The sequence below is a fragment of a genome, unplaced genomic scaffold, assembly GCF_019419815.1.
Source record: "Pyrus x bretschneideri cultivar Hongxiangsu unplaced genomic scaffold, Pyrus_bretschneideri_v1 Contig66, whole genome shotgun sequence".
In the NCBI taxonomy this organism is placed as follows: Eukaryota; Viridiplantae; Streptophyta; class Magnoliopsida; order Rosales; family Rosaceae; genus Pyrus; species Pyrus x bretschneideri.
This window is the reverse complement of record NW_025999805.1, coordinates 546,213-569,117: the sequence shown is the minus strand read 5'-3', so window position 1 is coordinate 569,117 and position 22,905 is coordinate 546,213. Positions and strand designations below refer to the sequence as shown.

The window sequence follows — 22,905 nt, the reverse complement described above, 5'->3', positions numbered from 1 at the left end:
CAAGAAGAGAGAAAGCAATCAGTCGGAACCTGAAATCAAACTTCCGATCTGGAACTGATTGCCCGGAAACTTTGCCTGGTTGCTTACCTAGCACCATTCTCGAGTGCTCGTCTTCAACTATTAATAGGTCTCGAATTCCCTCAGCGAATACTTCAGGACAGTTGACATGAAGTCGGCTCTTTACACTGAAGCTGCTAAGCATGGATGAGTCGTTGAGAAGTAATGCTCTGAAAGACCATTTCAGCTATGCAAAAGAAACAAACAGAGAAAAATGCAACATAATGAGCTAGAACAAATCACTGTAGCACGACGCCCTCCCCTGCAAAACCACATAATCCAGACAGAGGAGTTTAAGTCAAATCCAAGCTCGACATCATTGTTCTAATCAAAGAGCTCGAGAAGCCTCAACAACCTTCCGCTGACACTGTCGCCAAAGAGCAAAGCCTTATCGCGCGTCGCCATCAAAACGCCAAGACTTCTTCAAAAGCAAAAGTATCTCATATCTTTAAGGTCGAAAGCAAGAGTATCTCATATCAAGCTTTCTCCATGTCTTTTCCTTTGTCCTTGTTCTTACCTGCAGGGCAAGGAGAAAAAGAGCAATCAGCTTTCCAATCTGGAACCGATTGCCTGGAACCTCTTCCCTGATTGCTTACCTAGCATTGCTCTCGAGTAGTCGTTTTTAACGATTGATACACTTCCAGAGAAGATACCACATCTGCCTGGAGAACAGATAAGATGAGTGACAATGAAACATCAATCTTGTGGATCGTTAGCAAACGCAACAACTGCACATGCTGATTCATCCCTTAACCGTCTTCAATATGAATTGGAAAGATTGAACAAAGAAACAGGCCATCACCTCCACCTCGTGCTTGCCTGCCATGTGTCCGAATCTTAAAACTGTTTGTGGTCCTATTTTCATTCAAGATCAAGTCTCGATGGCCCTTGAAGAAATCACAAGTCTAATTCAAAATCAAGTGTTCACCACCCTTGAATCAAATTCAGCTCCAGATAAAAGAAGTAAGTTCAAACCTTTGGAGGAGACCAGAAAACCTTCCAGCCCAGTTCAAGATTAAGCCTATGAAAAATCAACGATTGAAGGAAACCAGAAAATCTTCTAGTCGAATTCAAGATCAAGCCCTGACGGCCCTTGAAGAAATTTCCAGCCCAATTAAAGATCAAACCTCGACGGCCCTTAGATCGACATCTATATTAAGGGACTTCATCTTCTACACGTGACAAGCACATGTATACGACGGCCTTGAAGTGGGGGCATTTGTAGACATCAAAATTTCAGTGAAATAAATGTTGACCAATGCATTAAAATTACAACCTTTATTCATTTCACCTACATCACACACTCATTTCACCTATAAACTACACTCATTTCACCTACAAACTCCACTCATTTCACCTACAACATCCACTCACTTCACCAAAAAGAATGGATGGTGGTGATTCATTCTCGAAGCCTATAAATAGGCTTCTCTATCAAGGGATAAAGGGGGAGAAAAGACAAATTCACATCACACAAAAACCTTGAAGCTTTGGAACTCTAAAGCTCTCAAGCAAATCCCGAAGGATCAAGAAAGCCCTTTTCGTTCTTCATCAAATCCTCCTTCAAGATCAAGCCCCGACGGCCCTTGAAGATTTGTTCATCCTAAGATCAAGCCTCGATGACCCTTTGGATCAACAACATCAACAAATCCACACAAATGCTCATCCCTAGATCAACCCCTGACAGCCCTTTAGATCAACAGCTTATTCACAAATCTACACCTTACGAAGACAGAATCAGAGGATCAAATTGTAAAAGAGATTGTAACCCAAAATCATTAATACAAAATATTATTTTGTACACGTGTTCTTGTTTCAGGAAAATTTGTGTTTACAACCACCATCTTCGCTTGTGCATATTCTCAACAAGGATCAATGGCTTGCCTTGTCCTTTAGCAAACCCAAGGTTGTAACGTATTTGTGGGGTGACGTTGCTCATGTTGCAACGGCTTAGCAACCCCTTTAGACTTGTGTTTTCTTAGAGCCATGCATGTAATTCTCCTTGTTAATCCTCTATTTGGACTTTCTTCGTAAGTTTTGGCTGTTTGCCCTTGGTGACGTAAATTCTAGTTCACCAAATACTTTAGATGCGGTCCCTAGTCACTAGTGTACGAGAATTTATCGTTTATAGCTAAAATTTAGCTCTTAAATTCATAAATGTCAATTTTTATAAAAACTTTCAAATTTACCCAAAACCTCATATTAATATACCAAAATACTTTCCTAATTACAAAACCACACACCAAAGAGGTGTTTTTTGTCACATCCCGGCCCGGGGGGACCACTTCCCGGGCCCACTCCACCACCGTAGCACGATATTGTCCGCTTTGGGCTTACGTGGGCCCGGGAAGTGGTCCCTCGGGCGAGATGTGAAAATTTGGTATTAGAGCCTAACCCTGATCGTGGTGTGCCGATGAGGACATCGGGCCCCTAAGGGGGGTGAATTGTGACATCCCACATCGCCCAGGGGAGTGATCCTTATATGTATATTCACATCCCTACCAAGCACGAGACCTTTTGGGAGCTCACTAGCTTCGGATTCCATGGGAACTCCGAAGTTAAGCGAGTAGCGCGCGAGAGCATTCCCAGCATGAGTTCCTAGAAACTAAACCGTGAGGGAATAGTAAGCCCAAAGCGGACAATATCGTGCTACGGTGATGGAGTGGGCCTGGGAAGTGGTCCCCCCGGGCGAGGATGTGACACTTTTTCTGTTCGTTCTTTTTTGTTCATTTTCAATTTAAGGTTCTATATTGTAATTCAAAAATATAGAAAAAAGATGGGGTATTTGTTCTGATGGAATTGAACCCATTATATTCTCAAGTTTATTTCATAATTGACAAACTTAGAACCAAGACCATGAAAAAAATTACACAAAAATACAATTTATGTATGTTTTTGTGTAAGATTCAATTGGTATTTTGCAGAAACTTTCATGGAAATTGCCATTAACGTTCTCATGGCATTCTGCACATTTGTTGGATCACCAAAATTAGATTAGCTATTTAATTAAGCGATGGATATTGAGCATGAAAGGCATGCCCAGTCCACCAATTATAACGTTTGGATCCTTTTGATTTAATGGCCGTTTCCATGGCTCTCATCTGTTCTACTAATCTAATTTATTCTTTGAACTTTATACTTGTGGTAGAGTTCTTCGAATTTTATACTTAGGATAGACAAGTAGAATGTGTTTCCATCTTCGCAATGGTGCAGCTGACGTACATCCATGGTGTCTTCCTTGTTCAACCATGGCTGTAACTAATATACATTCATGCGTGCCCAGTTTACCGCTCCCAAAACCTCATTAACAATGACACAAGATTTGAAAGGATTTTGACGTAACTAGGTGTAAATTTTAAGGGCAATTAGGTCTATTCAAGTGGAATTTTGGCTATATTTGAAATATTTTATAAAAGCTGACATTTTTGAATTTGCATGTTAAATTTTGGCTATATACGATAAAATCTCCTAGTGTACATTGCTTAAAACCCTATTAGTTAAAAGATTTTAATCAAAGTCCTTTGACTTTGTAAATAAAATAAATCACCACATTTATGGAATATAAAGTCTCATAAGATTTGAAATTTAACGTTTATGGGATTACAAACTCCACCCTTAGAAAACCTTAAACCAATTAAAAATTGGTGATTAAAATGTGGAGAATAAGTTATGAAAATATTTTTTTTTTTTTATTGAATGTCATGATAAAAGATAAATGTTCCCTTAAGAATGTACCCATGTACAATTATAGTAATTCACAAGAATGTACTCATATACAATTTCAACATTAAAACCCACATGTGACAACAACAGCAAAAATAAATAAATAAATAAAAATGTGCCCATATAAATTCTTAATGTAAAAAATGATTAAAGGATAGAAAAATGGAAGCAAACCATATGACCAATTTACTTAAGGGTACATACTATATAAATCTTATAGGAAAAAGTTATACATATATGGGTACAAAATAATTTAGAAGGAAAAGTTACAATGGTAGTATAGATTAAACATTGAGTACGTGGATTAAGGAACAAGAGAAGAGAATGTATCCAATGAAATTAAAATTGTGTTCATAGCAATATAATGGTCATTTGTTATGATTTTGTTATATGATGGTCATGGAGAAAAAGTAAGTTTGAAATTAATTAGCAAAATTTAAATTTGAAGATACATATTCAATATAACAATGTTGAATTTGAATATGAACACAAATTTGAGTGAGAGAATTTTGAGATTTTTAATTACAAATGTGATAATGTGGTAGAAATTATAAATTAAAATTTGTATAAAAAATAAAAAGATGACATGAAAGTATTTTAATAGTAAAATGCTGAGGTGTACAAAGTCAAGAAACTTTGATCAAAAACTAAAAACCAATAAAGTTTCAGTTTATGAACATTGGTAACTAGGAACTGGATCCTAATTTTTCCAAAAAAAAAAAAAAAAAAGGCAAGAAAAGGAAACTGATTTCACATGAAATGTATGCAGTGCAGGACGTATTGGTATTGGCATCATAGTGGGCCAATAGTTCTACTTTAAAAATTAATGGCCTCATGCCTAATCCAAGCTGGAAGCCTGAGCCTCCGGGCAAAGCATGTTATGAAATGTGCTTTTAGAGAAAATAAAATCTAATTACACAAAATAGAAGACAAAATCTAGCTGTACATACTACATTGGATATCATGAGTTACAAGATCCTTCAAAGTTTGGGTACTTGTGTTTTTTTTTTTTTTTTTCTTTGGGTAACGAACCTAAGATAATCTATACTAAATTCATCTAAATTATGGGAAAGGAAAATGATTTGCACTCACATTGCATTAGAATAAAGAGGAGAGATTTTTTAACGTACATGAAATATAAAGGGGGGTACACTATGTGTTGAAATATAAGTAGAAGGATACTAGAAAATATACCAAAAAAATGAGACATATTAATCATGTCGTCTATTTATATTATAACACGTGATATACATTTATGTGTTATGAGTACAAAGAAAAATATCCTATATTTTAAACAAAAAAAACCTTATCCACTAGAATAATCCATTACTTACAAAGTTTGAGTACCGAACAGAACATATGTTGATAATCTGTGACCAATATATACAACACCTTAATTTCCGGTCACTAAATGAGAAATTATGATGTGGTCCATATTTCTCTCTGTACCTATTTTCTCCCAACTCCAACCATCTCTTAACTTCAACCCTTCTACAACAGAAAATTAAAAACACAAGAATTCGATTTACACCCAAAAAACTTCTCATTACATCCAAACTTTAATTGAGTTTTATGGTAGTTACACCCCTTTTTACAATTACTCAAATGGACTAGTCCTAAACACACACAAAAATTCTTTAAAATTAAAAAGAAAAAAAATCAACTAAATCTTACTCTATATAATGGCTGTCTTTCCAATGTTGACATATTAAACTCGACCTGGCAATGCAAATAAGTGACCAAATACAACCTAGAAAGTAAAGAAACGCCCCAACCATAATGGCTTGTTAGTCAAGATCATGGATGAGGAAATCTCACCCGATGATTCGACCTGCCTTCAGCCTTCTGCATCACATTAAGTGAAATTGGGACTTCTCTCCTGGCTTCTTGCACGTCCCTCTCAGTACATGCAATAAATCGTGGAAGAGGTTAGGTTTTCATTTTTATGATTTGATCAGTTACGTTAATTAAATAAACCAAAAAATTGAGGTCCCTTGATAACAATTTGTTTTTAATTTTTTTGCTAGATATGGTGGGGCAATACATGTGAGAACTAGGGATATAGTATTAGAAAAGTTGATGGATGATGAGAGAAATGCAGAAGCAAATATATAAAAACAAATGTACACAAAATTTATGTGCAAAAATACTTTTAGTTGGACTTAAGTGTTTTTTTTTTTTTCAACTAAGAAGCACTCTCAATTTTTTTTTTTTTTGCCAAACACTATCAAAAGTGCATTTGGTGATCTGATAGCTCTGTTAGTGTGCAGAACAGATGAAGTTAATAGAGTTTCGTATGGCAAGTGGTGGATTACGCGGATGGCGCTTTCCTGTTTAACCCACTGCATTCCAGATTCAAACTCTTCCTGTAATTTAGTATTTAAGTGTGTAATAAAACAAATTAATAGAGTTTTCATACGCTCTTCACCGATGTAATGGAACAGGTCACTTGGTAACTTCATTTGTAACTGAAAATAGAGGATCAAGTATGACTTTTCCAAAATGATTATTTAAAGTTCTAGCCAAGAATATAAACATCTAAATTCGAATGTAATAAAAATATACTATTGTTTGACAATAAAAAGTATGTGGACTATGGCATAGCATTTGTACCTATGAATTTCTTGCTAAGAGTGGGTGAGATTATTTGGATACTTTCCAATAGCATCTCTCTAGTTCATAAAATCTTGCTCCAATTTGAAGTTTCTCATGGTATGTGTAGTTTGGAGTATATGGTACGGGACTCCTAATATAGTATATGCGAGGGCCGCGAATTGATAGCTGAGCCACTTGTGTTCTACTTACCATTTTCAGAGGGATTCGTAAAGTTATCTTTTTCTTTAGTAGCATATAACTTGGACAAAATATAAAAAAAAATTCATCCAATTTTTCTTTCAAAATGGCTTCAATACAATGAACCCATCCTCTCTAACAAACTACGCCTTAATTTACAGAATTCATAGGTAACTAATAATACCAATGATGACATAAACCTTGTTAGTCGAATTGAAAGCATTATTTTCTTCTTTTTCCTATAAATGGTTATCTAATTAAACTGTTTCTCGAAATCATACACGGCTACTAGTCTCTGACATTTGTGATATATATCTATATATATATATATAATATATATGTGTATATATATGGATATGACTAGGATTGAAAGCCAAGTAATTACTAAGACAAGAAGAGATGCCTGATCATGAAACACAGCCCGACATGATATATATCATAAGTTTGTTGTACTCACTCTACCTAATAAGTAATAATACATCCGCTGCTGCCTTCTTTTATCTAACAACAGAAAATACACAGATCTTCTATCCTCAACGGGGCTAGTTCTTTATGTTCAATGTAGATAAAAAGCTTGTCGATCTAAAATCCGGTACAAAAGTACGCGAAACTGTGCACGTATAGAACCCTCAGTTAATAATTTAATAGTTTGATCCAGGAGTATCCCAGGTCTCAGGTATGATGGAGTGAAGCATACAGTAGTTGTCTTGGTAGCCACCACACTCAGTAGTAGAATACGATGAATTCGGAGTGTCATGTATAACCTCTTCAATCTTTTCGTAAACTTCTTCAACAGTAGGCCTGTTTGTAGGTGAAGCTGATACACACTTGAGGGCAATGTTGAGTAGAGGAAAGGCCCATTCTTTTGCAGCTTTAGCAACCTCCTTGTCTAAGACCTCCCCCGTCCACTCCTCCTTAACCATGGCAGTCACCCACTTAGGAAGGTCTATCCCAGTTCCTTCTACAGTTTTGCCTGTTAGTAACTCCAGAAGAATCACGCCGAAGCTATAAACATCTCCCTTCTCCGACAACATTTTTTCTGGGGCTGTGTAACCATTGGAGGAAATGAGACACCCTTTCTTGGGGTCGAAGAAACTTGAAAGCCCATACTCGCTAATCAGTGGTTCATCATTGTCATCCAAGAGGATATTTGAAAGCTTGAGATTCCCATGAGGGATACAGTCATCAGACCCTTGATATATGAAGTCTAGCCCCCTTGAAATGCCGCATGCTATGGAGAGCCGAAGCCTCATGGAAAATCCCTCTTACCTTCTGTGTAACCTGCACATAATCAAAGAAATAGATAATCAAAATGCCTGAATCAGTTAAGGGCATTTGTAAATTCTATTGAAAGTGTATAAGGAATATGCAGATAAGGGTAGTGTGTTTTGCCCCCTTGCACCTGAGTTTGAATCCTGCCCCACACCTAAGATTAGAATAGTTTGATGTGAATGTACTCTCAAGCAGGTTTAGCAGACTTCCATTGCTTTGAAACTTGTAGATCAAAAGTTTTTCTTCATTAGTGGAATTGTAACCAAAAAGTGGTAGAATGTTAGGATGCTTTATAATCCCTATCTGCCTCATTGTTTGGCCAAACTCCTCAAAGGGTACTTGCAGTTTCTTCAACCCTTTGACTGCATATAGGGCATTGTTTTTCAGTATTACCTTATAAACGCCGCTGCTGCTAAAGGACTGATTTCTCAAATCTGCTGTGGCTTCAAGGAGGTCCTCCAATTTAAAACTCTCATGTTCTTCAACAAAGAACACGAGCTCGGAACGGTTCTCTAGTGGCTTCTCTCCCTCTTGAACATTAGGAGGAGGCATTTTCTGCGGAGAGTTTCGAAGCGACTTCAGAATCTCCCTGTCTTCAGCTAACTTAGCAGCCTGCCTTCCTACAAAGTACATGAATAAGAGAAAGAAGCCAAGCCCCACAACTAATGGTACCATGAATTTGTATCTCTTGTACCACGGTGTAGAGGGACGTGGAACACTGTCACTGCCACCATTCAGGCTCTCGGACTCTGTCACTATGGCCATTGAATCTACTACCTTTTCCTGCTTCTGGGCACCATGTCTTTGTAATCTCCTCGATTTCTTCACGTATGTATGAACTGGCTGAAATCCCTGTTCAAAGCGTGAGGCAGTGCTAGTAAAATGATTGTTAGAGAGGTCCAATCTCCTCAAATATTTCAGTTTAGTCAGAGCCTTAGGTATCCTCCCACTCAGAATATTGCTGCTTAGATTCAAATAGGTTAGCCTTGTGCAATGCAATATTGATTTAGAAATAGTTCCCCCAATTTGGTTTCTTGCTAAATTAACAACTCGAAGATTTGGGAGCTTACATAGTGAATCTGCATCAAGTATGCCACTAAGATTCAGATTTTCAAGCCTGATTTCTGTTATCGAAGTAGAGTGAGAACTGCACGTCACACCCTTCCAGTTATGCATACAGGGATTTTGCCGCATAGGTGCATTCTGGCCAACTTTTAGCACATCTTGAGGATCAACAGCTCTAACGAATTGCAGCAAAGCTTCAAACTCTGATGATTCGACTCCCTTACATACTGCGATTGAGCAAGAAAGCACCCCAATGCATATCAGTCCCTTCAGAAACGGATTGAAAGCTCTCCGGCTTGGCATTTTTGTTGGCTCTACTTCTTTGATTGACTCATCGCAAAGTGAATGAACTGTGATAAACTACGTTCCCATTTCTCAAATCACCCACCCCTTGTTGAATAAGAAGAGTATCCAAGATAACTCTAATGATCCCAAGAAGAAGAAAATAGAGCACACTCTTAAAGAAAGCTCACAAAACAAACTAATTAGCAAAGCTTTTCTTATTTAGCTCTAGGCTTTGTTTTTCCTTGGATGATATACAATGCTTGGAGACTTGGGTATTTATAGCAAACCAAATGAAAGCTACACCACACACTTAATTAAACTAAGATTATTTACTACCACACAAAACCCATTAATTGCACCTAATTTTTTTTTTCACTCAACCATACCTAACATTGCCTAACTTTGCAATTGTAAGCAATTACATCATCAAACTAGATATGGACTTGGACTTTAGATTGGGTTATGGATTACTTATGGTTTTGGGCTGACATTGATTCTCAACACCCCTCCGCACCCACACCCCCACCCCCACCCCACCCCCCACGCCACCCCTCCCCCCGCGCGGGGTTCTTCGCAAAAGTCTTGAAGTATCTCAAAGCAGGAATATAACTTACAATATCAAGGTGCATGGCTCAATTACTTTGGTGCATCAGATGAGGATATCCTTCGTATACTACAAAGTTTGTCATAAGTATTTTCTCCAATGTGTGAGATAACCAATGTTTTGAATAATTAATTTTCTTAATCCGTTATCTTTAATGTGATAAACAACAGCCATAAAAGCGCTCGTTTCAAATAACTTGCATAAAGTTAGTTAAGCAGTCTGCATTCAAATGAGTTTTGGTTAGGAAAATAGTTTCAACACACCCTTTTCTTTGATGTAAATTCATGTTTATTTGTGTTTCTTAATTCTGCGTTGATTTATTCAACTCATAAACATTAATAAACAAGAGTATGCATGTCAAGAAAAGATGAAAACATCATCACTTCTCTATTTATTTTTTATTCAATTACAATTGAGGAACTAAATACTGGATTATTCACTCTAACGGGTATATCTACATGATGTCATTGAAGTACTAATTATATGACTTCATTGGTATTTAAACTCAAGATACGGTATTTCGACTAAAAATCTCTAGAATTTGATATTTAACCTCGAGTTCTCTTTAGTCTTTTTATCAAAGAAGAGACATGTCAAGGTAGCATTGGTTCACGTCAAAGAGGTGGACATAAGGTTTCACCCAATTGGTTAGTGCAAGTATTGTCCTTTGTTATAATCACGAGGACGTGACACTATAATTACATAACGTTTCTTCCAAATAAAAAATAAATACATAAAGAAAAGAAGATTGCAAAATGATTTTTTTTGGTTGAAATAAAAATCCCAAATCTTATAATAATTTATGGCTTGTTTGAGAAGTGTTTTTAAATGACTAAAAACGGTTTAGGGAAAATTATTTTTGTAAACAGTTCATTATTTTTATAAAGAAAGGTGACAAGATAAATGGATTATCATAGGATAGTGTTCTTGTTATATTTCTAAGCTAACTACAAAATACACCTTTAATTTTAAAGTTTATTGTTATTTTCAAAAGGGTGATCAACCTTTCAATTTTTGCACATAACTAATATGGCGATTAAGAGTAAACAATCCAAACCACTCTAATGTTGGCAAGTCATTAACAATTTGTGAAATGAAAATCACATGCTTCTGCCCGTTAACAAACAGAAATCCAATGCTTCTAGTATAGTTTGAATTTTTAGCAATTTAATATCTCAAGTAGTAATCTTAAAGAAAAAGAAAAATTTGATCTCATTTTAGAATTGCCCCAAATCATATTAGTTGTTGATGCAAGACTAAAAGATCCTTTTACTTGGGTTGGAAGAAATGGAAGGTTCTGCCAGCGTGGTCACAAACCACAGCCATGTCTTTCCAAACAAAACATAGTGTGTGTGACAGCAAAGACCACAACAGCAAAAGGGGCAAATTGCCCACTCACACTTTTCAATATCATTGTGTTTTGCTTCACGCCAAGACACCCTTTTCAAATCTATTTTTTGCTTGTGAAGGTAATTGTCTCTTTTCCAGGTTGGCTCATCAACCAAATATGTCGGCCATTGCTCATTCCACCAGTTGACTTAAACCCATTTTTTTATTAATTAATATAACTTGAAATCTAATTTATGTTTGTTTTTAATTTGATTCAACACTATAAGCAAACGTCTTCTAAATCTATTAGAACTATAAGTGAAAGGATTGCTCTTGTGGATATGATCTTATTCTTCAATCCACTTTGTTTCGGATTCAACTCGCTTACCTCCACATAATTTAAATGAATTTTTATTGTAGATTATTCTTATCTTTTTTATAAAAGAAAAAAAAATCTATTTACTTTTGTTTACAAATAATAAATCATCTTTTATAATATGCACATAAAATTATGTGAACAGTTTGGAGACAGATTTTGCAAAACAATATTACAGGATCTTCATAAATATTTAATACATACAAGTATTCTAGTCAAGTTATAATACCGAAATCCTTGTAGTTATATAGCATCCCAATATTTGAATAAATCAAGCAACCAACAAAAGAAGAGACTCCAAGTTTTTCAGTCTACAACAATGACTTTATAATGTGAAAGCCCAATGTACAAAATTAACACCATGATCTTGAATCAAAAGCTCCCCAAAACTAAAAACAAGAAACAAATTCAAAGTTAAAAACCCACCTTCCGGTCCCTCCCCATATCTCCCTACAAATCGGTGTACAACTTGAACAAAAGCTAAAAATAAAAATCAAAGCACTAATCCACATTAGTGGTCAACTAAACACACATAAAGACATAAATAGTTAAGAGTGCTCATGGTCAAACGTCTTGATCATTATCGTCGTCTTCAATTGCATTAAAGAATGTGTCCTTGAGAAGTTCAGTGGCAGAAGGTCTCGCTCTAGGCTGGGCGAGGCACTTGTCAACAAACGCTCTCACCTCCGGGTCTTTGATTTTGTTCAAGGCCTGGGGTCTTACTCCTGAGGATACCTTCTTGTATATTTTTGCAACGTTGTCACATTCACTATAGGGTATTTCCAAGGTCACCATCTCAAGCACACACATACCAAATGAGTAAATGTCCACCATCTCAGTGTAATCTTCTTCATACAGCTCTGGTGCCATAAATTCTGGAGTCCCTAACACTGAATGCGCTGAATGGTTCTTCCCCACTATAGCAGCCAATCCCAAATCACCAATCTTCACCTATTGAAACCATAAAGAAAATTTTAGAAAAAATTAAGAAACTACATAGAAACAAATCTGATAAAAAAGAACCAAAAATAGAAACAATTCTTATATAAATCCGAAAAATAAAATCTGGAAAAAAACATGAATAAGATGGAAAAACCCCCAAAACCGAAACTATTTCTTATTAACAAAACCCTAATAATTCAAGGAACGACTGGCTCAATATATGACTTAACTCAGATCCCCACCCGCTCTATAAAAATAATCAATAATAGAGAATGAATAATAATTATACCTGGCCAACATTCCCATTGATAAAGACATTGCTGCAATTGAGATCTCTATGAATAACACAAGGTTCATGAGTATGCAAATACTCCAATCCTTCCAAGATCTGTTTTGACCACTTCTTCAAGGCCTTCATCGAAACATGCTTATGCTTCTTCCTGTACTCCCTCAAATTCCCGCTTGTACAAACCTCAGTAATAAAATTGAGAGTGCTATGCTCAGCGTCCCGCCACACGTTGTACAAAGTGATGATGTTCTTGTTCGTCAACGACCTCAGAAGCCGAACCTCGGAGTAGAGCCTCTCGATCATAGCAGGATCGTTGGTAAAGTTACGTAGCTTCACTTGGTTCCATGCTACCTCTATGCCTTCCTCTTGATCGAAAGCCCGGTACACCTTTTTCACAGCCCCGCAACCTAGGAGCTCGTTGTACCGGCCGTAGCGGCCCGTTGGGTCTATTTCTATGAATGGTTCTTTGTCGGACTGATCTTCGTTTTCACTCGGCATCTGCCAGGAACAAACAAATATTAGCCCAGAAAATAAAGAGCCTCTAAATCAATGGAAGTACTAATTATAGATGCTCAATTATTGTTGATACAATAAAATTATAAAATATTTGTTGAAACTCAAAACGAATAACAATCTTAGAACAAAGCCGGAAAATAAAAGTCAAAGATTAAAGCTGCAACCCTATATTATAAGAAATTAACTTACCATGATAATACTACTAGCCAAAATTAACAACGTGTATGCCGATCGATGAATTTCTTGATCTTGAACGTTATTGAAAACAAAGAAAAGTGAGAAGAACGAGAAAGATGGGTACTTTTAAGCTATCAGAAACTATTATCTGCTGCAGAAACTCACTTTAAACACCTAAAAGGTAGAGGAATGAAAAGAATTGGGTTTAGGAGGCGTGGGGTATATACAGGAGATGTGAGAGTTCATGAAGGACTGAAGGAGTAGGTGGGGATGGCTAATCCTGATTATTGCAGGGTTAGTGAAAATTAATTGGGATGCTAAACAACATTGACCCGTTACTAGAAAGTTTTCTATCAGGATTGGATTCTTCAAGATAAGAAGATATATATAAAACGAAAGTAGTACTAAATTAAATAACTACTTTCTATATAAAAATTGCTCTAACTGGTTTCCCGGAGAATCACTTTGCTTATTTTGTTGAGTTAAGGTGGGAATTGGTTTGGTGTGAAAAATCTGAAATCAAATATTTTTTTCTATTCAACCCGAAGTCAACTGGGATCAGGATCTTAATCCTCCGCGTAGGCGGACTGACGGTCTAGATGAAACCAGAGCTTTCCAAAATTAATGGAGAAGGTTTTCTAGCGGTAAATAATGTGCTTAATTGTCAGCAAATAAAAACTATGAAAAACAGAATAGAACGAAAGAATATCACCCCACCCACACAAGCTGTTTGTTTCGTTTCAATTTTATCGGATGTCTCCAAAGGAACCACACAAGCTGTTTATCTGGCCAAAAAAAACCGACTGAGGATAGAGAAGGGTCAGGAAATTACCCTATGCAGGGAAGGACCTATGTGTCGGCAGCCTTGGGCTGTAGTCCAAGTGAAATTTTGAGAAAATAAATAGAAAATATTATTGGTACTTCAAAAATCTCATTATACACTTCATATAAGTGTATTTTTCTTTTCCAATATAGAAAATTTTGACTGTAGAATATGATTTTTGAAATGCTACTAATAATTCCCAAATAAATAACTACTAGTAAATTAGTAATCAATTATTCCAGTGTAGCCCATTGAGTTTTTAGTGGTAGGTTTGAGATCTGTATCACTTTCTCTCATGCCAAAGTGTCTTGCACAGTTTCTGTTTTACCTGTAACACTTTTTGTGGTTTTCTTATTTAAGATTGTCTAAATACTGATTTGGTACTGAGATACTTTTATAAATTGTGAATATAAAGAAAAGTTAAGCTCAAAAAGGTATTTGGTAAACATTTAAAAACAGCTTATTTTCATAGTTTTAGATGAAAAAAAGCTAAAACGTGAGCAACAAAAATGAGCTTTGAAACAAAAACTGAAAGCATGAAGCAGCATAAATGTTGGATTATATGTTGAATGTTGGATTATGATTTCTTGTTAAAAGTTGGATTATATGTTTAAGATAAAGTTTGTAAATATTTTCCTTTTAAAAATAAAGTATATTTAGTAATTCTTCTTTATTTGTTAAGAAAATTAAATTAATAGCATATCTAGTATTATATTTTTTTTTTGTCATTTCACACTATCTCATCTGTTTTACAAAAAAATTTACTAAACACTCTGATTCTTTATTTTATATATACTTATTCTCACAATATAGTAAAAATAATTTTTATTTAAAGTACAACAATATCAAATCAACTTTTAACTTTAAACAAATGGCTGATACGGTTGCGAAGAAGAAGCCGACAACTTGCTTTCTTAACTCCAATTTTTTTTATTTTTTACTGGTCTTGGTATTGCGGCATTTATGACACAACAAATTATTGAAAAGACATATGGGCCATGTGAAATGTGGCTATGAACTACGTAACTTTCCCCACTTAACACTTGAAGATATTGTAGTAATCTTATAATTATATTGGTAGGTTTTCGTGTGTATTTTGAGGGACAAAACTTATTACGTTTTTTAAATTTAGTGTATATTTCGTGTTATCAGTGAAAGTCTTTCGTATCGTTGAGTTAATCCATAACACGGCGTCGTTTTGGTAAGTCTACCAAACCCACAAGAACAACGTGTGGTTCTCAATAGTCTATCTATAGATATTTGTTATGGGATGTGCTATCTAAATATCAATTTTTACTTTCCACACACCCCTCTTAATTTTTGATCATCTAATTGAATGAATTAAAGAAAATCAAATGACAAAAATTAACAAATGATGAGCGAGAAGTAACAAGGGGTGTGTGGATAGCACACCCCATTTGCCACATCTATAAACCACCATTGGCGTCACCCAATGCTATAGAATTTGAGCATGGGTCTTTTGTCGAAAGAGTGTATTTTAACTCACACACTTAAGTGGTGGTAATGCTTATCATCCTATTTATCACTGTTAGATGAGTTTGAATTTCGAGATTCGTATAGTGGATAGGCACAAATCTCAAAATTCAAACTCATCTAACGGTGATAAATAGGATGGTGATCATTATCACCACTTAAGGGTGATGAGTAAAAATGCACTCTTGTCGAATTCAAATGGTCATATTATTTATTTTATTTTATTGGGTGTTAGTATTGCTACTCTAAAAACTGTATTGTGCACTTTTCACATTTCTATTTTTCTTACAAAATCAAGAAGTTTGAAGTGCACAATGAATTTTTGAAGTGTCAATATATATCAACACATTTTTATTTATGTTCAAACATGTTTGTGTACGTATTCTAGTTGCGTAGGTAGAAAACAATATTAAGAGCTTTTTGACAAGTTGTGTAGCTTACACTTACAACCCACTTGAGAAGAAAATCTCGGCTACTTCCTTGACATAGAAAAGACCAAGGGTCTCGAAAAGACAAGGGGTTGTAACCTGGGAATCGCTCAACCAGGGGGAACGGAATCACTCACGTCTCTACGGGGATAGAACCTAAGAATCACTCAACCAGGAGCAACGGATTCACTCACAATACCAAGCCTCACACTTGATTTAAGAAAGGAGAAAACTATCTTCTTAGATTACTTTTAATTTACTCAATTCGCCCCTTAATCTTACATATAAAACCCTTTAAATAGGAGGCTACCTTACATTGATAGGATAAATAATTTAATACTAAAGATTATAGTTACTAGGCAACTAATTAAAACATGGCTTTGAAAGATGAAAAGTCTCCAACAACATGTTTAATGTAGAAACCATATTAATTGTTCTACACTACATCATTCTTCTATTCTCGAAAAAAAACTGGTCCTCAAGTTTCATTTGGTCTTCCTCCATCTTTGGGATGACCTTGCAGATTCTTCCACAACAACCACAATTGTAAAATGAAGTTCACGGTGAACAAGGTGTTCCAAGAGACAAAATATTCATGAAAACACCATTTTCCCATTCTTTCAAACGTTGTAAGCCCTAGTTCCTTCTTCTTGATTGAAAATGACCTTCATCCACTAGAATGCATTTTGAAACCCTGTTAGAATGTTCTCTGTGATAAATCTATAAATCCAACCTAGCTCTAACCCCCATTCAATTGTGTCTTCATAACTGTAACTTATCACATGAGTGGCCTCTTTAAGCATCACAACTAGGCTTGAGAAAGGAAGGACACATCCTTGTTCCGTCCATGTTGAACTCACAAAAATTATAGACTGTCTGAAATTCTTTTCAAAATTCATTTGGGCCATCAGTAGCATTTTGCCATCATCCATTCCTTGTAGGTTTGAAGCATCTCCATTTACGTCATGCTTGTAGTACTTTGAAAGGTTCTTGTAGCATCCAAAGGACGAATAGCAATCACAGCTTACCATCTAACGTATGGAAGGCTCGCTGCCATCCTCATTAACTTCATTCATAAGATGATTATTGACTTCGTCTTCATCAACGTACTCATCGTAAATTGGTGGTAAATTCCAATAGACGAAACTAATTTCTAAAACAGTGTGCTCTTCAAACAGATTGTAAATCATAGCCATGGTCTTCAACCGCAGCGAATAACCTTCTTTAATGCCACTTGACGCGGAAAAGACCAAGGGTCTCGAAAAGACAAAGGGTAGTAACCTGGGAATCGCTCAACCAGGGGGAAACGGAATCACTCATGTCCTTACGAGGATAGAACCTGGGAATCACTCGACTAGGGGCAACGAATTCACTCATGTTGCTAATCATGGATTCACTCACACGACCAAGCCTCTCACTTGATTTAAGAAAGGAGAAAACTCTCTTCTTAGAGTACTTTTAATTTACTAAATTCGCCTCTTAATCTTACATATAAAGCCCCTTGAATAGGAGGCTACCTTGCATTGATAGGATAAATAATTTAATACTAAAGATTATAGTTACTAGGCATCTAATTAAAACATGACTTTGAAAGATGAAAAGTCTCCAACATGTTTAATGTAGAAACCATATTAATTGTTCTACACTAAACTAATTAGGTCGTTATCAAGGTCACACGGTAAGAACCTGTTAATAACGGGTCCTTAACATGTTTACACGAAGGTAACACGCAGGGTAACCCGTCTCGACACGTTAAGAAAAAAGTTATTTTGATGATTTTTTTTTAATTTTTTTAAACTACTAAAAAAACTTACTACAAAATACAATAGTCATAGTGTATATGTATATATTGTATATTAAATATGTATTATTGTAGTATTATTCTATATAATTTTTTTTTAAATTAAACTTTATTTATTTATTTATTTTTATAGTACATATAGACAAAGTGTGAGATTAAAAAATTATAAAACACATTAAAAATAAAAATAGCAAGAAATTTAAAAACACCAAAAACATTAAAAAATTATAATAATTAATTTACCAGTATGCAAAGGCTCGTGATAGCATCCTCTACGCTTTGAGTATGGGTACATCATTGTTTGAATTTTTAAAACTATACAAACCCTCATGAATAATATTTTTAAAGGACTTCAAAATAAATAAAATTCATAATCATTAATATATAAGTTTGAAAAATGTAAAAGCACTATATAAACGTGCAAGATTCCCCAACCTTGAAGTGCAACTCCCTTCATTTTGTATATCCCTAAAAATTTGGTATTTTATAGTAATGTACTAATGTTTTTTCTTTAGACTCTTATTTTGGAGTATGTAATACTTGAAAAACAAACTTTTTTTTTTTATGCTTTGAAGTGATATTTATGTGACAATATGGTACGTATATACTAATTTAGTATTTTTTTTTTTGTCAAAATATGTTTTTCATTTTTATTATTTATTGAATGAAAATATATTTTCTTTAACGGGTCAATTTTGGGTCGGGTCATATTATCCGTTTACTTTAACGGGTATTACACGACACGACCAGTTAAGATGCTGAGTATGTCACAAAAATGACATGAACACGAAAAACACAACACGAATGTCAAGTCTAACTCTAGTCATGATCATTTAAATTTGGGAAATACCCAAAATGGGACAATTTCTTAATCTTGGGACAGAAATAGGACAAACTAGCCATGCACATTATGCACAAAACCAAAATTACTAAAATACTCACATATAAATACTAAAAATTAGAAGCTTATTGCATCAATGTTCTCATTTAGAAGAAGGGATGTGGGGAGAGCTCTGTGAGCTCTGGGTTCTGGGTTGAGCTTAAATCTCTAATCTCCGATTTTGAAGAGAGGGAAGTCCAAAGAGAGGTGAGAAGAGTGAGCTAGGTTTTGGGTTAACCTCATACCTCTAATTTCAAATAAAGGGAGGCGAGATAGAAATGAGAAGAGTGAGCTAGGTTTAGTACCATATTTTCTGTTTTGTAAGATGAATTAATACTTAGAAGTTAAATTAGGGTTTGTTCTTCATGTTGGGGCTTATGGGTTGTAGAATAAATTTCAAGTTTTGACGTGCTACAAAACTGGGATAGAACAATTTTTAGTTCAAGTGTTAAATTGCAGAAATTTGTGAAATTTTTTCTATAATGTTCATGTGGTGTGCATATCGTATGCATGGTTACATCTTAATATGAGAAGTAAGAATGTCACTAGTTATGATGCACGTATGTTATGCCCTAGAATTTAGCGAGTATGACCACAACCTAGTTGGCCTCATCAAAAGACAAAATTAAGAAAAAACTTAGAGGATGTTAGGGATCATACGCGTCCCATGAAATTACGACAACTAGTATCATGTTTTCCACGTGCACGATTAAGCGGTGATTGATATACGTAACAAAACTTTTTAAACTACCACTGTAACCTTATATACGTAACAATTATGTTTTAATTGTATCCACTATACTAATAGGTTGCCGTTAAAGTTTCTTATTAATGCGAAAAGCAACTTGTTGCTCAATCTCCAGTTATGTGCATGTACTGTACATATGATACGCATATAGTGTATATGGACATGTGATGATGTTATTTTTCTGATTTCGAAGAGAGAGTTGTAAGCTCTGGGTTTTGGGTTGGCTTAGATCTCTGAGCATATAATGTGCATGTTGTGTACATACAGTGAGCAAATCCTGAAAAATTAATCCAACAAAACACCAGCATTCAATGACTAGGCTTTGTTCCCACCCTCGATGCGAGTCCAGCGGTGGTGGTCTCAAGCCTCGATTGTTTGCCGTGTTGCCAGAAAATGGGCGAAAAACTCGCGGCCTACTTGAGTTTCAATCCCAACGATTGGGGATGAGATTCGTAACAAGGTTAGGTGTTTTGGACTCGTGAGAACAAGATGAAATTAGTGGTGGCTTCGATTTGGACGATGTTGGTTGGGACGACTGTGCTCCGTGTGTGCACAGTGAGAATGGGAGAGAGAGAGTGAGGGAGAAAGTGAGAGAAGAGAGAGAAGGGAGAGAGAGAGAAGAGAGAGAAATAAGAAAATGGGAGGAATAACCCATTTATAAACGAGGGCAATTAAGTTAGTTCATGGTGTAGGAAAAATCCTATTTCTGTCTGATTGTTGTGCATAGCATGTGCATGCCGTATGTATATTCAAAATGTCCTATATTTCTGTCCCAAAATTAAGGAATTGTCTTATTTCTGCATATTTCCCTTTCAATTTTGACAAATTTAGGCTTTTGGTTTGCGGTTAAGTCCAAATCGTAAATTTTGACCAGTCATTAGATAGAATTCGATCAATCTGCCGGAGTATTTTGTTGACAATATTTCAAATGCACGCTAGTTTGTTTTATGACAATTTTTCAAAAGTTTTCACTCCATCCTAACAAATAATCTCCAGTTAATCAATTTTCTTTACTTAAAATCGAAACAAAACCTTTTCCCTGTGATAAATTAGTACATGGAGTATATAGAAATATATTTGAAGATACTAGGGTTTTTCAGTATACAGTAGAGGCCTCGTAGGTTTTGTGTTTTCTTGTGATATAAGGCTTTTGCATGCACAGAATCATGAAACACATGAAGAAACATTGTGATTGATCCTGGAAGTTGACTGCATGCAGCCGCTCACTGTTGCTATATAGGGTTTATGCATGTGAAATCATAACTGGTTACTTATATATTTTCGTGATCACCAAGTTACTAAAGGAGCTTAGAAACTATTCAATTTTTCTTGCCATCAATGCATCCCCACGAGGTTAGAGCGATAGTACGGATCAAATATTTTTTCTTTGTACAACTGTTTATCAAGAAAACTATCACTATCTTTTAATCAAAACTGTAGGGTAGATCTTCGTATAAACCATTCTAAGGCTCGTATATGATGGGCATCTTCAGATTGACTCCATCAGGAGTCATTAATTCTCCTATTTGATATTAAATGGGTACTAGGAGCTTATGCTTTTATAGCAGAGAAATGCGAAGCACAGTTGGGAATTCTTCCAGAAACGTTTCTGGGACTTGTTGCTTTCCTCATATCAATTTTGCTTTTTGGTTGGTATTTGTGCTTTTTGTATTCTCCATGTGATCAACTTCTTGTTGTTGCACTCTGCTTGTTTCGTGCACCAATCGATTGATTCACTTTTAGATCATGTTTGGTTATTGGAATGGATTGGATTGATTGATAACTCAATGTATTCAATTTATGTTGAAGGAAGAAAATGAAGGCCAACTTCCATAAATTTTTCAAGTTGAAGGCGGGAGAGAGATTTGTCACAAGGGAAACTTATCCTTCCAACTCCAACATGGAAAAATTTAGACGTTGGCCTCAATTTCTTCATTTAACATATCTTGAATGACAATCTAGTGACCTATCCAATCTAATTGTAGCCACGTACCAAACATGGCCCTAAACTCATTTGATTCTTGTAATAATTTATATACAAATTTTTTCGTTTGTTAATAATTAGGTCTAAACAAGTGCCCTCACAGAAGCAAGGACTTACATAAAACGGGTTCACCACCATTTGATGTCCTTCGTCTAATAATGTATTACCTATGTGCAAGTCTTCTCTACATGACAATGTATTCTTCGATTAAGATGTCACGTGACGGTGAACTTGTTTCACGTAAGTTGCTCTTCAAAGAAAGTACATTGTGTTTGACATATGTAATTTGCGGCAACACCAATTTTAACCAATTGTATGATGTAGGTGGATTGTTTGCCCTCCTATTTCATACTCTTCCCATGCCCTCTTGTGATGTGTGATCACGGTTAAGCCACGTTAACATTTTATATTAATTTTTTATAGAAATAATAAAACAAAAAGTAATAGGAGCATAAAATATTAACGTGACTTAATCGTAACCACACAAACATGAGAGCATGAAGAGAATATGAAAATAGAAGGCAGACAATCAACCTCTTTGTTTGATTTCCGATCATGATCATACATTTTATGCGTGCAAGAGTACCAGATTTATAAGGTGTCAGTTGATAGCTCAACACAGTGATTGCTCTTAGAATGGTCAATTCCTATGACGTTGCCAGAAGCGTGTAGCTGTTTCGAACAGTTTCGGACTGGAAAACGTGGTCCATGAAGCTCCTGCACGATGATGTTGATAAACAGAAGTTATTCCAATAGGTTGCCTCCTTTAAACTGCTACTGTTCCCTATTAATTCGAAGAGGTCAGTCTATGTACGCAGAGAGGGTTGAGTTATTAATTCACGAAAGCCAGCCCATTCCCATGTCGGCTAATGACATTTTGAAGGTAAAATTCTGAAAGTATAACTCATTACTCCCTCGGTTGATGGTACCTATGTTGATAAGAGCACTTTCACCTTTATCAAATCCTCTAAGATCATCTTCAATCGATAAAATAAACTTAAAATATAAACTTTAAAATCCCTCAAACCATCTTTAATCATTGAGCTAAAATAAGTCTACAAGAAAATATATCTCTGGGCTAGATTTCCCTAGGATTTAAGCCTGATTTAAATTATTTGGACCTACCAAACTTTCATACTTCACACATTTTTTTGTTTCACATTACTTATAATCTAATGGCTGTGATAAATAAGATCAAATCTAATGGTTAAAAAAAAAAAGATTTGATTGCCCAAAATTAAATTTAACGTCTAAAATAATTTAGGAAAATGATCTAAATCATATTTCACTTAAAACTTTATAAATACCTATGTATTTGT

General features: G+C 35.4%; 3 protein-coding genes across 3 annotated transcripts; all 3 read right to left on the bottom strand.

Annotated features, from left to right (window-relative positions):
- Positions 1-7,214: 7,214 nt before the first annotated feature.
- Positions 7,215-7,826, bottom strand: LOC125472181 (leucine-rich repeat receptor-like protein kinase PXC1). The gene has a single exon (XM_048573305.1). The coding sequence runs from the start codon at positions 7,824-7,826 to the stop codon at positions 7,215-7,217; it is 612 nt and encodes a 203-aa protein (XP_048429262.1).
- On the bottom strand, positions 7,823-9,213 carry LOC103941129 (leucine-rich repeat receptor-like protein kinase PXC1). The gene is made up of 2 exons (XM_048573304.1): positions 8,031-9,213; positions 7,823-7,854 (listed from the first exon to the last, which is right to left on the bottom strand). Exons 1-2 carry the CDS (start codon positions 9,211-9,213, stop codon positions 7,823-7,825), a joined length of 1,215 nt encoding a protein of 404 aa, XP_048429261.1.
- A 2,528-nt stretch (positions 9,214-11,741) lies between these two features.
- LOC103941126 (probable serine/threonine-protein kinase WNK11) lies at positions 11,742-13,918 on the bottom strand. The gene is made up of 3 exons (XM_009351316.2): positions 13,441-13,918; positions 12,736-13,233; positions 11,742-12,455 (listed from the first exon to the last, which is right to left on the bottom strand). The coding sequence occupies exons 1-3, from the start codon at positions 13,441-13,443 to the stop codon at positions 12,069-12,071; spliced, it is 888 nt and encodes a 295-aa protein (XP_009349591.2). The 5' UTR covers positions 13,444-13,918; the 3' UTR covers positions 11,742-12,068.
- Positions 13,919-22,905: the final 8,987 nt, after the last annotated feature.